The sequence below is a fragment of the Muntiacus reevesi genome, chromosome 8 (genome assembly GCF_963930625.1).
Source record: "Muntiacus reevesi chromosome 8, mMunRee1.1, whole genome shotgun sequence".
NCBI classification, from domain to species: Eukaryota; Metazoa; Chordata; class Mammalia; order Artiodactyla; family Cervidae; genus Muntiacus; species Muntiacus reevesi.
In genome coordinates, this window is record NC_089256.1 from 61,195,579 (window position 1) to 61,212,892 (window position 17,314).

At 38.7% G+C, this 17,314-nt stretch overlaps 1 protein-coding gene across 1 annotated transcript in view; it reads left to right on the forward strand.

Annotated features, from left to right (window-relative positions):
* Nucleotides 1–17,194, forward strand: part of PARL (presenilin associated rhomboid like) — a 54,201-nt gene extending 37,007 nt beyond the window's left edge. Inside the window, exons 8-10 of the mRNA XM_065943000.1 lie at nt 13,575–13,676; nt 13,814–13,911; nt 16,873–17,194. Of these exons, the coding sequence (XP_065799072.1) occupies nt 13,575–13,676; nt 13,814–13,911; nt 16,873–16,984 (312 nt within the window). The 3' untranslated portion in view covers nt 16,985–17,194. The remainder of the gene's footprint in view (nt 1–13,574; nt 13,677–13,813; nt 13,912–16,872) is intronic.
* The last annotated feature ends 120 nt before the right edge of the window (nt 17,195–17,314 follow it).

The window sequence follows — 17,314 nt, forward strand, 5'->3', positions numbered from 1 at the left end:
CCATAATTTGTCTGTTCCTCAGATTTGTGTCTACTTAATTTTCCTAATGAGGCCGGTATCTTGTCCTGTGACCTTTATACTTTAACTTTAGCCCCCTACCCTTTTTTCTTTGTGGAATGTTTTCTATATAAAATTTGGTGCCAATATCATTTATATATCTCAAATCTATTCTGTACCTCATTTGTCAACTAAGTACCTGTTTTGTGAAGACCAATTGGATGAATCAGACATGTACTTTGACTTCAAATTTAGTTTAGTTGGGGAGCAAACATTACACACATCTAATATACACTGAAAGGGCTGAGTCGTCTTTAGAGGACATTGGAGGTTCTGTAGGTGGGAGTACTTTTCTCACTAGTTCAGGGGATCTGGGAAAGCATTTTGATGTGCCCTCAGACAAATGTTATTCCCATTTTACAGATAAGAAAGTGAAGTCTGAGATGAATAGAGTGTGGTAGCGTGGCATTTGGAATTAGACTGGCTTTGAATCCCAGCTCTGCCACTCATTTGTGATTTCCGGGACTTATTACTTTACCTCTCTGAACCTGTTTCTCAATATAAAGTTGTGATAACATACCTATTTCTGATTTGCAATGCAAATGTTTAGAGAGCTTTTAGCATAGTAGGAAACATAAGGTGGAAGTGTTGATTTCTGTTCAGTCATCAAAATCCTGTCGAGCCATCGCAGGATGTAATTATCATGCCCCAATACTTTTATTCTTTTTTGGTTAAAATGAAAGAAAACCAAGTCATCAGGTATATAGTATGCTGCTGCTGCTAAGTTGCTTCAGTTATGTCCGACTCTGTGCAACCCCATAGACGGCAGCCCACCAGGCTCCCCCGTCCCTGGGATTCTCCAGGCAAGAACCCTGGAGTGGGTTGCCATTTCCTTCTCCAATGCATGAAAGTAATAAGTGAAAGTGAAGTCGCTCAGTCATGTCCGACTCTTCGTGACCCCATGGACTGCAGCCTACCAGGCTCCTCCATACATGGGATTTTCCAGGCAAGAGTACTGGAGTGGGGTGCCATTGCCTTCTCCAGTATATAGTATATTTAATGAGAAATGTGGAGGAAAAAATACTGACAGAATTGTGGTAGAAAATAAAAAGTACTGGCCTTATTGCCTTTGAAAGATGAAGATTGCTAAAGAATATTTGTCAATTAACATTGGCACAAGGGAGCAAAAATATTGACTAGATTTTGTTAAGGATTTTGTTGGCGCCTTGCATGTTCTGAATCTTTTTTAAAAATGGAATTTCTAACTAGTTATTGGCAGGAAACTTTTCTAATTTTCTGATTTTCAAAAGTTTGTTTGCTGCGAAATATACCCTTTGTCTTGAGACGGAAAAGATTAGTGAAGTATTTATTGTAGGAAGTAGCATATGTAAAAATGTTTGAATTTTTTTCCCTTGGAGTTATGAATAGTTTTTTTTAATTTTTAAAAATTTGATTGAAGTATAGTTGATTTACAATGTGTTAACTTCTGTAGACCTAAGTGATTCAGTTATACATATATACTTTTACATACCCTTTTCCATTATGGTTTGTCAGAGAATATTGAGTATACTTCCCTTTGCTATACAGTATGATCTTGTTGTTTATCCATCCTATATATAATAGTTTGCTCTGCTAATCCCAAACTCTTACTCCTTCCCTGCCCTACCTCTTACCCACTTGGCAACCACAAGTCTGTTCTTTATATCTGTGAGCCTGGTTATATTTCATAGGTAATGTTGATTTGTGTTGTATTTTAGATTCCATAAGTTAGTGATGTCATATGGTATTTGTCTTTTTCTCACTTTGCCTAGTATGATCATCTTTAGGTCCATCCTTGTTGCTGAAAAATGGCATTATTCATTCTTTTTTACGGGTGAATAATAACTCCACTATCCATATGCACCACATCTTCTTCATCCATTCATTTGTCAGTGGACATTTAGGTCGCTGTCATGTCTTGGCTATTTAAACAGTGCTGCTATGTACATGGTAATGCATATATCTTTTTGAATTATAGTGTTGTCTGGGTGCGCAGAAGTAGGATTGCTGGATCATATTGCAACTCTAGCTTTTTTTGAGTGATCTTCATACTGGTTTCCATAGTGGCTGCACCAGTCTACATTCTCATCTCCACACCCTCTCTAGCATTTTTTTATCTGTAGACTTTTTAATGATAGCCATTCTGACCAGTGTGAAACATTACTTATTATAGTTTTGATTTGTATTTCTCTAATAATTAGCAGTGTTCAGCATGTTTTCATGTGTCTATTGGCCTTGTGTATTTCTCCTTTGGAAAAATGTCTATTTAGGACTTCTGCCCATTTTTCAATTGGGTTGTTTGTTTTTTTTGATATTGTATGAATTGTTTGTATATTTTGGAAATTAAGCCCTTGTCCATCACATCATTTGCAAATAGTTTCTCCCATTCTTTAGATTGTCTTTTTATGTTTATGGTGTCCTTTGCTGTGCAGAAGTTTTTAAGCTTGATTAGATCCCATTTGCTTATTTTTGTTTTTATTTCTATTGCCCTGAGAGTCTGACCTAAGAAAACATTGGTGTGATTTATGTGAGGGAATGTTCTGCCTATGATATGGGAGTTTTATGGTATCATATCTTACATTTAAGTCTGTAAGCCATGTTGAGTTTATTTTTGTGCATGGTGTAAAGGTATGTTCTAATTTCATTGACTTACATGGAGCTCTGCAACTTTCCCAGCACCACTTGCTAAAGAGGCTATTTCCTATTTTATATTCTAGCTTCCTTTGTTGAAGATTAATTGGTGTATGGGTTCCACCCCCACCTCTCTGTTTTGTTCCATTGAGCTGTATGTCTGTTTTTGGGCCAGTGCTGCCACACTGTTTTGATTACTGTGGCTTTGTAGTATTGTCTGAAGTCTGGAAGGATTACGTCTCCTGCTTTGTTCTTTTTCCTCAGGATTGCTTTGGCAATTCTGTCTTTTATGGTTCCATGTAAATTTTAGGATTATTTGTTCTAGTTCTGTGAAAAATGTCATGGGTAATGTGATAGGGATCTCATTAAATCTGTAGGTTGTTTTAGGTAGTATAGCCATTTAAATAGTATTAATTATTCCAAGCCTAGAGCATGGGATATCTTTCCATTTCTTTGTGTCATCTTTAATTCCCTTTATTAATATTTTGTAGTTCTGAACATATATCTTTCACCTCCTTTGGTGAGGTTTTTATTATTTTTTATGTGATTTTAAAGGGCATTGTTTGTTTACAGTATCTGATATTTGTTAGTGTAAAAAAGGCAACTGATTTCTGTATGTTAATCTTGTGTCCTGCTACCTTAACTGAACTCATTTATCAGTTCTAGTAGTTTTTGTGTGGAGTCTTTAGGGTCTGTGTATAATGACAGTTTTACCTCTTCCCTACCAATTTGAATACCTTTTATATGTTTTTATGGTCTGATGCTGTGGCTTGGGCTTCCAATACCATGTTGAAGAGAAGTGTTAAGAGTGGGCATCCTGGTCTTGTTCCAGATTTTTGCAGGAAGGCTTTCAGCTTTTCACCATTGAGTACTATATTGGCTGTGGGTTTGTCATAAATAGCTTTTATTATGTTATGTTCCCTCTATACTCATTTTTGTAAGGGTTTTTATCACGAGTGGATGTTAAAATTTATCAAATGCTTTTTCTGTATCTATTGAGTTGATCATGTGGTTTTTGTCTTTTCTCTTGTTAATGTGTATCACATTGATTGATTTGCATATATTGAACCCTCCTTGTGACCTGGGGATGAATCCAGCTTGGTCATGGTGTATGACTTTTTTTGTATGTCATTGGATTCAGTTTGTTAATATTTTGTTGAGATTTTTTGTGTCTATATTTATCAAAGATACTGACCTGTAATTTTCTTTTTTGGTAGTGTCTTTGCTTTTGGTATCTGGGTTATGGTGGCTTCATAGAATGTCTTTGGAAGTTTTCTTTCCTCTTCAGTGTTTGGGAAGAGTTTGAGAAGGAGCATATTAAGTTCTTCTTTGTATGTTTGGTTGAATTCCCCAGCTAAGCTATCTGGTCCTGGACTTTTGTTTCAGAGATTTTTCTTTAAATTTTATATTCTGTTTCATTTCTAGTGATTGTTCTGTTCAGATTATTTCTTCTTGATTCAGTTTTGGTGGACTGTATGTTTCTAGAAAGTTGTCTGTTTTTTTCTAAATTGTCAAATTTCTTGGCATATATTTGTTCATAGTATTCTCTTAATGGCTTTTTGTGTTTCTGTGGTATCAGTTATGATTTTTCCTCTTGTCTTTCGTATTTTGTTTATTTGGATCTTCGCTCCTTTCTTCTTGGTGTGCCTGGCCAGAGATTTATCAGTGTTGTTTACCCTGTCAAAGAACCAGCTGTTTACTGTGTTGGTTTTTTTTCCCCCTGTTATCTCTATTTTATTTATTTCCTCTCTGATCTTTGATGTCTGTTTCCTTCTGCTAGCTTGAGGTTTTGTTTGTTCTTCTTTTTCACATTCTTTTGGGTGGTGTGTTAGGTTTGAGGTTATTTGAGATTTTTCTTGTGTCTTAAGGCATTGTATTGCTATGAACTTCCCTCTAAGAGCTGCTTTTGCTGCATCCCATAGATTTTTTTATGGTAGTGTTTATAGTTTATCATTGGCTGGATTTGCATACCAAATATGATAACCTGCTTGCTGTAACTTCATTGATTTAGCTTATCATTGATCTAAACTATACATAAACTGATTTCTCATGTTTAGTTAGGAGAGTATCTTCAGTCTCTTTCTTACAAAGTTGCAAGTGAAACAAAACAATCACTAGTGCAGATTCATTTGGCATTTCATTTTGACTTATCTATAGTGTTCTGTTCAAAGTATTGGAGTTTCGGCTTCAGCATCCACCTCATGCGAAGAGTTGACTCATTGGAAAAGACCCTGATACTGGGAGGGATTGGGGGCAAGAGGAGAAGGGGACGACAGAGGATGAGATGGCTGGATGGCATCACCGACTCGATGGACATGAGTTTGAGTAGACTCCGGGAGTTGGTGATAGACAGGGAGGCCTGGCGTGCTGCGATTCATGGGGTAGCAAAGAGTCAGACACAACTGAGCGACTGAACTGAACTGATGGTGTTCTGGAGGGACAGGGAAGCCTGATATGTTGCAGTCTCCGTGGGGTCACACAGAGTTGGATAGGACTTAGCGACTGAACACCAGTAGTGTTCTGGAGTATATCTCTTTGTATAACTTTTTGACGGTTGCTCGGAGTACTACCGGAGAAGGCAATGGCACCCCACTCCAGTACTCTTGCCTGGAAAATCCCATGGACCGAGGAGCCTGGTAGGTTGCAGTCCATGGGATCACGAAGAGTCGGACACGACTGAGTGACTTCACTTTCATTTTTCACTTTCCTTTATTGGAGAAGGAAATGGCAGCCCGCTCCAGTGTTCTTGCCTGGAGAATCCCAGAGATGGCAGAGCCTGGTGGTCTGCCGTCTGTGGGGTCACACAGAGTCGGACACGACTGAAGCGACTTAGCAGCAGCAGCTGGATACTATAATCTGTGTATATCACTACCACAATCTACTTGTGGTATCATTTTACCAATTTGAGTGAAGTGAACCTTACCTCACTTTTTGCCCCATACCTTCTCCAGATTTTAATTGTCTTAAATATTTCCTCTGCATACATTTATGATTTTTGCTTCAACCAATAACCATGAGTTGGATAATTCCAAGATAGAAGGAGAGTCTATTGTATTTACACATAGTTTTTACTTTTTCCTTGATTTGTTCTTTCTGATGTTCCAAGATTTCCTCCTCCTGTCATTTCATTGTGTAGAAAATTTCTCTTAACCGTTTCTTTAGCCACTAGCCAGTTATGTCTGCTGTGATGGATTCTCAGGTTTTCTTTGTTCTGAGAGTGCTTTAATTTCCCTTTCATTTTTTTTCTTCCCTTCATTTCTGAAGGGTATTTTCATTGGATATAAAACTCCAGGCTCAGTTCTTTCAGCGATTGAAAAATGTTATGCCACTTTTTTTTTTGACCTCCATAGTCTCTGAAGAGAAATTCTTTGTTGTTCAGGTAGCTTTTCCCCTTACAGGTAAGATGTCATTTTCTAGTACCACTTTCTATACCTTTTCCTTTGTCTTTAGTTTCAGAAGTTTGTCTGTATGTCTCGTCATGGACATCTGTGTTTATCTTGTTGTGGTTCACTCAGTTTCTTGAATATTTAGGTTTATGTCTTTTGGGAGTTGGTCAGTCCTTTCTTCAGATACCTTTTCTGCCTTGCCCTTTTTCTTCTCTCTTTCTGGGACTCTAACATGATGTTAGATAGTTTATTATCCCTAAAACCCCAGTAACTTTTTTTAAAGTCTATTTTTTCTCTGTGGTTCAGATTGGGTAATTGCTATTCCATCTCAAGTTAACTGACTATTTTCTGTCCTTTCCATTCTTCTTGAACCATTCATTTTTATTTAGGTTATTACAGTTTTTAGTTTTCATTTTTCTTGATATCTTCTATTTCTTTGAGCCTTTCTATTTCTATGCTATTTTTTTTTAACTTGTTTAAAGCATGTTTGTGATTGCTGGTTGAACCACTTTTATGATGGCTGCTTTAAAATGCTTGTTAAATAATTCTAACATCTGTGTCATCTTGATGGTTGGTATCTACTGATTGTCTTTTCTCATTCGAGTTAGATTTTTCTGGTTCTTGGTATAATTGGTGACTTTAATTTTAATGTAATTTAATTTATTTTTTTTTGGCCAGGCCGTGCTACTTAGGAGATCTTAGATCCGTGGCTAGAAATTGAACCTGGGCCCCGGCACTGAAAGTGTGTCCTAACCACTGGACCTGCAGGGAGTTCCCTGATAAGTGGTTTCTAAGTGAAACCTGGACATTTTGGATATTACATTATGAGACTTTAATCTTAATTAAATCTGTTTGGCAGGCCTCCTCTGACAGTGCTCTGATCACTACTGCCGGGTGAGGTTGGTAGTCCAGGTTCCCCACTCCAGCTCCTTTGACAGTGGCGGGGAATGGCTCTTGTTGCTGCAGGGTGTGGAGTTCGAGCTCCTCAGTAGACCTCTGCTAATACCCCTTTGCCTAGGAGGAGCAAGCGTGCCTTGTTACTGCTGCGTGAGTGGCCTCCACTGACACCACTCTGTCAGAGGGTGGGGTGCCTTGTTAGTCTTTAAGAATGGAAGTCCAGACTCTACTCAGCTTTTGCTGATGGGGATCAGGTAATGACTGTTTCTGTCTGGAGTAGAGTGGTTGTTGTCTGAAAACTTTTCTGTCTTGCTAGAATGCTTTCTTGGTCCTTTGGCTAGAGTGAGCATTTTTGGGTACAGACCTATTTTGTCTGAGTTCATTGGTGTTTCCATGTTGTGAACTTCGCCAGGGCCCAATCTGAGCATCATGAGGCCAAAAGAAAACTCACCACTATGTTGTTCGTTGGCTCCTAAGGTTCCTAGCTGGGCTGCTTTCCTTTCTCAGCTTTTCAGAGTTGTCTTTTGTTGTACATATAACACCTGGGATTTTTAGCAGTATGTAGCTTGCAGAAGCAAGAGGCTTCTTAAAGCAAATTCACTTAAAATTCATAGTTTAAAAAAACACATAAAAAGCTTTTGTATGAGAACATACGTGAAGATTAAATAAAGAAAAGTACTTATGAAAATTTGTTTGTTAATTAATAATGAGTTGACCTTTATGCATAACTTATAGGCTGTATAGTCAAGTTATGAGTGGAGAATAAAGGATCCTTACCTCTAACCAAGGAGGCAGACCTCTAGGGTCTACATAGGTTTGAATTCATGACTCCCTGAAAGATTTGTTCTGGCTAGAAGTTCAACATCTGCCCCCATAATCTATTAGCTTGGTGGTGGTTTAGTCACTAAGTCATGTCTGACTTTAACGACCCCATGGACTGTAGCCCGCCAGTCTTCTCTGTCCATGGGATTCTCCAGGCAAGAATACTGGAGTGGGTAGCCATTTCCTTCTCCAGTCTATCAGTATATACTGTATTAAAAAGAGTGGATGTCAGTGTCACTGAGAATTTGAAAGTTAAAGAGTAACCCCTCAACTTTCATGCTTTATAGCAGATATGTAACTTCTGTATCCTAGATTTTTAAATAAAACCTTAAAAAGTCAACAAAACTCAGAAAAAATCAGGTTGAGAACCTTATTTTCTGAGAGAGAAAAAAACCAGTAAAATTAAACTTTCTCTCCAGTGAAACAAACTTAACTTGGTTAGCTGAATTTAAAGATGAGCATTAAAATCCTATACCATCTAAGTTGCTTCTCCATTGTTGTTTGTTCAGTTGCTCAGTCATGTCTGACTCTTTGCAGTTCCAAGAACAGTAGCACACCAGGCTTCCCTGTCCTTCACAGTCTCCCAGAGTTTGCTCACTCATGTCTACTGAGTCGGTGATGCTGCCTCTGTCGCCACCTTCTCCTGCCCTCAATCTTTCCCAGCATCAGGGTCTTTACCAGTGATTTCGCTCTTCATCAGGGGGCCAGAGTGTTGGAGCTTCAGTATCAGTCCTTCCAGTGAATATTCAGAATTGATTTCCTTTAGGACTGACTGGTTTGATCTCTTTGCAGTCCAAGGAACTCTCAAGAGTCTTCTCCAACACCATAGTTCATAAGTATCAATTCTTCGGTGCTCAGCTTTCTTGTGGTCCAACTCTCACATCCATACATGACTGCTGGAAAAACCATAGCTTTGACTAGATGGACCTTTGTCAGCAAAGTAATGTCTCTGCTTTTCAGTATGCTGTCTAGGTTGGTCATAGCTTTCCTTCCAAGGAGCAAGCGTCTTTTAATTTCATGACCGCAGTCACCATCTACAGTGATTTTGGAGCCCAAGAAATTAAAATCTGTGACTGTTTCCATTCTTTCCCCATCTGTGTGATGGGACCAGATGCCATGATCATAGTTCTTTGAATGTTGAATTTTAAACCAGCTTTTTCACTCTCTTTCACTTTCATCAAGAGGCGCTTCAGTTCCTCTTCGCTTTTTGCCATAAGGGTGGTGTCATCTGCATACCTGAGGTTATTGATATTTCTCCCGGCAATCTTGATTCCAGCTTGTGCTTCATCCAATCTAGCATTTTGCATGACATACTCTACATATAAGTTAAATAAGCAGGGTGACAGTATACAGCCTTGATGTACTCTTTCCCAATTTGGAACCAGTCCATCGTTCAATGTCCATTTCTAACTGTTGGTTCTTGACCTGCATATAAGTTTCTCAGGAGGCAGGTAAGGTGGTCTGCCTTAAAGAGATTCCCATCTCTTTAAATTTAAGAAAATTTAAGAATTTTCCACAGTTCGTTGTGATCCACACAGTCAAAGGCTTTAGCATAGTCAGTGAAGCAGAAGTAGATGTTTTTTTGGAATTCCCTTGCTTTTTCTATGATCCAGTGGATGTTTGCAATTTGATCTCTGGTTCCTCTGCCTTTTCTAAATCCATCTTGTACATCTGGAAATTCTCAGTTCATGTACTGTTGAAGCCTAGCTTGAAGTATTTTGAGCGTTACCTTGCTAGCCTGTGAAATGAGTGCAATTGTACAGTAGTTTGAACAGTTTTTGGCATTGCCCTTCTTTGGGATTGGAATGAAAATGGACCTTTTCCACTCCTGTGGCCACTGCTGAGTTTTCAAAATTTTCTGGCATATTGAGTACAGCACTTTAACAGCATCATCTTTTAGGATTTGAAATAGCTCAGCTGGAATTCCATCACCTCCACTAGCTTTGGTTTGTAGTAATGCACACTTGACTTTGCACTCCAGGATGTCTGGCTGTAGGTTAGTGTCACACCTTCATGGTTTCGTGGGTCATTAAGACCTTATTTGTACAGTTCTTCTGTGTATTCTTGCCACCTCTTCTTAATATTTTCTGCTTTTGTTAGGTCTGTACCATTTCTGTCCTTTATTGTGCCCGTTTTCTATGAAATGTTCCCTTGGTATCTATAATTTTCTTGAAGAGATTTCTAGTCTTTCCCATTCTGTTTTCCTTTGTTTCTTGGCATTGTTCACTTAAGAAGACTTTACCCCTCCTTGCTATTCTTTGGAATTCTGCATTCAGATGGGTATATCTTACCTTTTCTCCTTTGCCTTTTGCTTCTCTACCTAGTTGTTTGTAAGCCCTCAGCAACCATTTTGCCTTTTTGCATTTCTTTTTCTTGGAGGTGATTTTGGTCACCGCCTCCTTCCATAGTTCTTAAGGCACTCTACCTACCAGACCTAATCCCTTGAATCTATTTGTCACTTCCACTGTTAATCATAAGGGAGTTGATTTAGGTCATACCTGAATGGTCTAGTGGTTTTCCCTACTTTCTTCAATATAAGTCCGTATTTTGCAATAAGGAGCTCATGATCTGGGCCAACTTCTGGTTTTGTTTTTGTTGACTGTATAGAGCTGCTCAATCTTCGGCTGCAAAGAATGTAATCAGTCCAATTTCAGTATTGACCATCTGGTGATGTCCATGTGTAGAGTTGTCTCTGGTGTTGGAAAAGGGTGTTTTCTATGACCAGTGCATTCTCTTGGTAAAACTCCCTTAGCTTTTGCTCTTTCCATTTTGTACTCCAATGCCAAACTTGACTATTACCCCAGGTGTCTTTTGACTTCCTGTGTTTGCATTCCAGGCCCCTATGATGAAAAGAACCATCTTTTTTTTTTTGGTGTTAGTTCTAGAACTAACACCAAACAGTCTTCATAGAACTGTCCAGTTTCATCTTCTTCAGCATTAGTGGTTGGGGCACAGACTTGGATAATTGTGGTGTTGAATGGTTTGCCTTGAAAATGAATGGAGATCATTCTGTTGTTTTTGTTATTGCACCCAAGTACTGCATTTCGGACTCTTTCATTGACTGTGAGGACTACTCCATTTCTTCTGAGGGATTCTTCCTTCTCCATTGATGATTATTTTCTCCATCTAAAGTGCTCATTGTTTTTGTTTAGTTGCTAAGTCATGTCCAACTCCTTTGCGATCCCATTGACTGTAGCCCTCCAGGCTCCTCTATCCATGGGATTTCCCAGGGAAGAATACTAGAGTGGGTTGCCATTTCCTTGCCAGGGGAATCTTCCCAACCCAGGGATTGAATGCAGGACACCTGCATTGCAGGCCTTTTGCAGTTCCAGTGGATTCTTTACTACTGAGCCACCTTTCTGGAAAGCCTAAAGTGCTCATTACAGAAATTTAAATATTAAAGAAAATTCTTAATAGCCATTCTATGTAAAACCAGTTTGTTTGAGACTAACTTATTGGACTTATTATTTTAAAGATAGGCAGTCCCATTATCCTTCTAAAATTTTCTTAAAGTGACCTTTATCTACACAAATTTAGAAGTATTTATGTGTTTGAATAAGTGGCAACTTGCTTTTTTATTTTTTTAAATGACATTTTATTATATTTTTTGATTGTACTGCACAGTTTGGGAGATCTTAGTTCCACAACTAGGGATCAAACCCTGGCCCCTGGCAGTAGAAGCGTAGAGTCTTAACCACCAGGCCACCAGGGAATTCCCACAACTTGCTGTTTAGACAAATGTATGGCCTACTTTATTTTCACCTTTTTTAGTCAGAGGCGTTTAATGAAAATGGAGCCCCCCCCCTTAAAAAAAAAGATGGGCTGTCAAATGGTCCAGCTTTTAGGAGAGCAAAGAGACAGGACAACTATATGCAATAAATGGGGGGAAACAGCTACAAGGGCACTAGTGGAACAGTTAACAAAACTGCAATATGTTCTATAGATTAATGAAAACATTGTATCAATATAAAATTTCTTGAAATTGAGAACTATTTTGTAGGATATATTAATACAAGGAAATATTGTATCAATATAAAATTTCTTAAAATTGAGAACTATTTTGTAGGCTATATTAATATAAGGAAGTATACACTGAAGTATTTAGGAGTAAAAGGGTCTGATATATGCCACCTACTCTCAAATGTTTCAGGATAAAAAAGTATTATATAGAGAGAAAATAAGTGAAATGTGGCAGAATGTTAAAAATTAAATCTAGTTCAGGAGTATTTTGAAGTTTTCTTCTAAGTGAAACATAGACTTTAATTTAAAACCTAAGATAAAAACTTTTATAGGAAAACACAAGAAAAAACTCATTGTGATCTTACGTTAGACAAAGACATAGTTGAGACACCACAAAGTGGGACCCATAGGAAAACAAATGATTATCAGACTTCATGTAAGCTAAAAATTTACACTCTTCCAAAGGCAGTGTTAAAAGATAAGATAACATGCTAAAGGAAAATATTTGCCTGTCAGAAATCTGATAAAAGATGTGTGTCAGACATATAACGAAATTATAGAATGGACAAAAGTATGAACAGATGCTTTGAAGAAGATATATGAATAGCAAATAACCACATGAAAAGATGAACATCATTAGTCATTAGGAAAAGGAAAATAAAAACCATACTGAGATATCATTATATCTCAAAGATGATCAGTCTTAAGGTGCTGGTGAGGAGGACATGGAGAAACTAGAAATCTCATATAATGCTGATAGAGTAAAATACTAATACCACTTTGAAAAGTTTGGCAGTTGCCAAACTTCCCATCATAGCTGATCATACTTTTTGCTTTTACTTATTTCAGTCTTTCATGCCAATCTGTCAGCTCCATTAAAGCAGGAGTTGTTGACTTTATTCCCTCTGTATCCTCAGCGTCTAGCATAGGGCCCAACTGTTTGAATGAATCATGATCTTGAGATTTAATGTAAACAAGGGATTATGATCCAGTTTCTCAGTTATTGTACCATCCAGAGAAATTGAGAACATGTGTGACATTAAGAAAGTTTAGTTAAATTATCATAATTTATCCAGCAGGTATTTCATAGCCATCATCAATTTAAATTATGAAGATTTGTAGCAATGTGGATGATAAAACTGTGTAGCAATTATAATTTCAGTTATAACAAGAGATGGTTGACTTACTCTTCATAAGGTTGTGAAGTTTCGATTATTTTTATTCTGAGATACAAGGTTGTGAAGGAAAGTGCTTCTCAAGCAGGCAGATGCATGTGTGTCCCTGGGAGGATTCTGTGAGGGGTGGGTCATGGAGAGCCATGGGATAAATTTGGCATGCTTTCCTGGAGCAGAGCATTTGTCAAATTCTTTTAAGGAAAATATTTAGTGTTGTTATGAAGTAGGATGCACAGTTCACATGAGTTATGATAAAGCATTAAATTTGGGAGGAATTTCACACATGTGAGTATTTGGGAGAATTCATGCTCACTCGCTGATTGAAGGAATTCTGTTGAGGTTGAGAAGTGCATTTTTAGTCACTAAATACGGTGATGCATGTGACAGACGTAACACTGTTCCTGAAGTTTGTCAAGTGCGGACATGCTGGTGGTTAAATCTTACTGCCTGTAGTTTAGTCCTTGCCAGGTGGTTACTATATCATGGACTTGGAGCCCTTTTGCTTGTTATTTTGTACATTAGTAATGGAAAGCTGTTTAACTATGTGCTCCCCTAGAAATGTATGGCTTATAAGTGTTCTGGAAGAAGTATTTCTGCTTTAGACTCTGTAGTCCTAAACAGTTGCACAGTGAGAGTTTCACATTTTCCCCTATGTGTTGGTTTGCAGTCTGGTGCAATCATGACTGTCCTTGCAGCCGTCTGCACTAAGATCCCGGAAGGGAGACTCGCCATCATCTTCCTTCCAATGTTCACGTTCACAGCAGGGAATGTGAGTATTTTTATGACGTGAAGTGCTGGGGACAGGGTGATATTTTTACAGTGACTGAATTCTTGCCCTTAAGTTAGAAATGTCAATGCTGGAACAATCAAAGTTGTATCAGTTCTGTTCTCTGTTCTGGCTTTCAGGCCCTAAAAGCCATTATTGCCATGGATACAGCAGGAATGATCCTGGGATGGAAATTTTTTGATCATGCAGCACATCTCGGGGGAGCTCTCTTTGGAATGTAAGTCTGAGTATGACTGACTGACATTTCTCAGGTCCTCTCCTTCCCTACCCCTGAAGAAGGCAGAGTAGAGTAAGGCAGTTAGTTCAGGTATGGAAGCAGGGCCGGTAGCATTGCGAGGGCAAGGAAATCGCAGTGTGGTTTGCTTTGGTCTTGAGCCGCTTCACATGTGCAATGGGAATGGGGGCCTCTTGGCCCTTCTCTGCCTTGGTCATTTGTGCCTTTACCCGTATCATCCCAACTCATGACCTGTCACAGTTCCTGGTCCTCCTGCGGTGAGTGTGCTGGTGCCCACAGCATGGCTGGAGTAGAGGCCAGACGTCATCCATGAGCGTTGACTGCTTACTGAGCATCTGTACCCAGATCCAAAGCCTTCCCACCCGTCACACCATAGTGATTACAGTTGTCTTGTGGTTCAGGCCCAGAACAGAGCAGTGCTGTAGCAACACCACCGTAGAACTTCAGACAGATGAGAGGCCCTACAGATGAGAAGCCCTTCAGCAGACCTGGTGTCTGTCTGGTGTGATGGATCCATGACGGCCCCTGTTTTGTTACTGTAAATGTTACCTTTGGCCTTTATTTGATTTTTACTTTATTTCACGACAATGGGAAAACTTAGTTTTTTTTTTTTAATTTAAAAAAAAAGAAAAATCTATTCTTAGTGGAGCAGTTTTGCCCAGTAGGCGGTGGAACTAAATGCCATTATGCCGTTTATAATTTTCAGTGATGATTAAAGAATAGCATGTGTGAGTTCGAGCTTGAACAGCAGCACATTATAAATAGTAGAAACTGACCTGATACTACAGTATGAGAAACATAAAGAGTGATGAGGGGTTCTGTTTTATGAACTCTAAATTTACCTGTATACTTAAAGGAGCTTTTCCTCAGCAGTTTTTTATTTTTCTCAACTATAATTAGATGACCTTTTTCTGTTCTGAAAACTGGATCAGGTGCATTTTAAAGTCCAGGATCTGAAAGGCAGAGGAATCCTTTCTTTTTGCTGTTTCTAATTTCAGCTCCTTTCATTTACTCGATCTCAGTCATATCCAGAATTCATCTTTTCTGGCATCTTTAATCTAGATTGAGAAATATTTATAAAATGGGACAGATTCTATTAGTAACCTTCTACACGTTTCTTTGACTTTATGTCCCTGGAGCACATTTTATGGTCTTCACCTTGTACTGCTACAGTAGTGATAGCTAATGTATATTGAATATTTGCTATGTGCCTAAGCTAAGGTCTAATTTAATACTCTTAAAATCCTGTGAGATATTCCAGCTTTTAGAAAGGAAGCTGTTGAAGGGAGGAATTGTCCAAGGTCCCACAGCAAGTCATTGCAGAGCTGGAGTTTCAGACTGAGCACTAGACTGTGAGACTGCTGCCAAAAAGAGGCAGAAGTTAGTTAGAAATACTTTCCTAATTTTAATTTAACCAAATGACCAGTTACATTTGAACTTACAAGTATAATCTAAACAATGTACCCATAAGATTAAAGTATTTGACTCTTTGCTTGAAATAAGGTTAAAATAATTTGAGAAGACAACTTTATTAATGGAAAGTCCTGATAAGTGTTTTGTTTCTTGTAAGAGTTTTATAATTGCATTTGAATCTTAGGGTGGTCTTCTTTCTCTTGTTTTAAGTTCACCAGAGGACTTCACACTAAACCGAAAATAATTTTGTTACATGCCTATTAATGAATCTGTATGTCTTTAAAGCACCTTTTTCTTTCTGTAAATTTGCTGATTATTTTTCAGAATTTTAATGATGACTTGTGTTTTCATGATTAAATTTTAACTATATTTAATGAGTATTGAGGTGCAGGTATAGTTTAAACCCTTTGTAATAAAAAAAAAAATACATGTTCCAAACATTAAAAAAAATGTTAAAAAAGTAAACTGCTATTCTGATACCAAATTGAATAGAGCTTTTTTCCCTGTTAGGTGACTGAGATGGAAAGATCAACAAAATCTGGTTTCTGCCCCAGGGAATGAAATTTGGGGGAGCCAGGGCAAAAATAATAGTTTCAATAACAAAAGCTTTTAATCATAGCCATTCCAAGTCAATCCCCTCTCCACACCTTCCTGCCACCATGAGGGGAGGCAGGTGCCTGTGTGTGCCCCACACAGCCTGTGCTGCCCTCAGGTCAGGGGCTTGGTCGTGCAGACCCTGGCCTGTGGGCCTCTCAGTTGTCACTCCCTGTGTGTTCCTCAGCTTAAGCAGGTGCTCCCTAGATGCTGAGGTATAGCCCCGTGGTCAGAGCACAGGTTACAGAGCCAGATTTGGGTCCTAGTCTCAGGTCTGGTGCTTCCTGCTTGTGTAGCCTGAGCAGGTTCAGTTGCTGCACCTCTCGGTGTTTGAGCTTCCTCAGCTCATTGCTTCAGGCTGCTTTTAAAAGGTGTCTTTTAACAGGAAAATGGGGATGGGAGCTGGCAGAATTTGGATCCTTTTATGTAGCCAGGCAGAAGTTGATGAGGGGCATGTAAATTGGTATAGCCATCATTATTAATAAATTCTAACTCTTGACATTTCTTACACTTGACATAATAAAAAAGAGTCCAGATTTATAATCAGTCTGACCTATGAGTGAGTCCTTGATTGACCACTTAGAAGCTGGTAGCGTTTAGGCAAATGACTTTCTTTCAAACTCGGTTTCTTCATGTTTGTAAATGGGGAAAGTGATAGTATTTGACTTGCAGGGTTGTGGTGAAGTAAAAGTAGTATGTGTGTGGTACTTTTGGAGCAGTCACGTTTGGTTCCATTCTACTTCCATCTTTTATATAGTCTGTATATTAAAGGTAAGTCATTGATCTACATTAAGTAATCAAGTGTTTTAATATGTTGGATAGTAAGTGACAATGGCATTCAGTTTTTAAAATGTCAACTTGGTATCATCATGGTTCTTGTTATTTGTATGTCATACTGTTTGAATGTTGGACCTGGTTTGTTCTTCTTCTCCCCAGATGGTATATTACTTACGGTCATGAACTCATTTGGAAGAACAGGGAGCCGCTAGTGAAAATTTGGCATGAAATGAGGACTAACAGCCCCAAAAAAGGAGGTGGCCCTAAGTAACTGGGGCTGGACAGTACTGGCACGTCTGGTCTGTGCTGCCTGAAGGCCCAGGAATGCAGCGGCCCTGGAGTGACCACATCCTTGCTCCTGCCTGGAAGATACTCAGCATCTAGCTTTCCCAGTATTTTAAACTCCCCAGAACATGTCTCATTAGAAAGTGAATTATGACAAAGTTGTGAAATAAAGGTTTATATCTCTATAGTTTGTAAACAGAGGGTGTGTGTCTCTTTTGAAGAGCACTAGTGCTGGCCTGGAATCTTGCTGTTTGTTGTTCTGTTTAACATGTGCCTGGATCTGAGGAATGTGCACGTGGAAAGGTCAGAAGTGCTT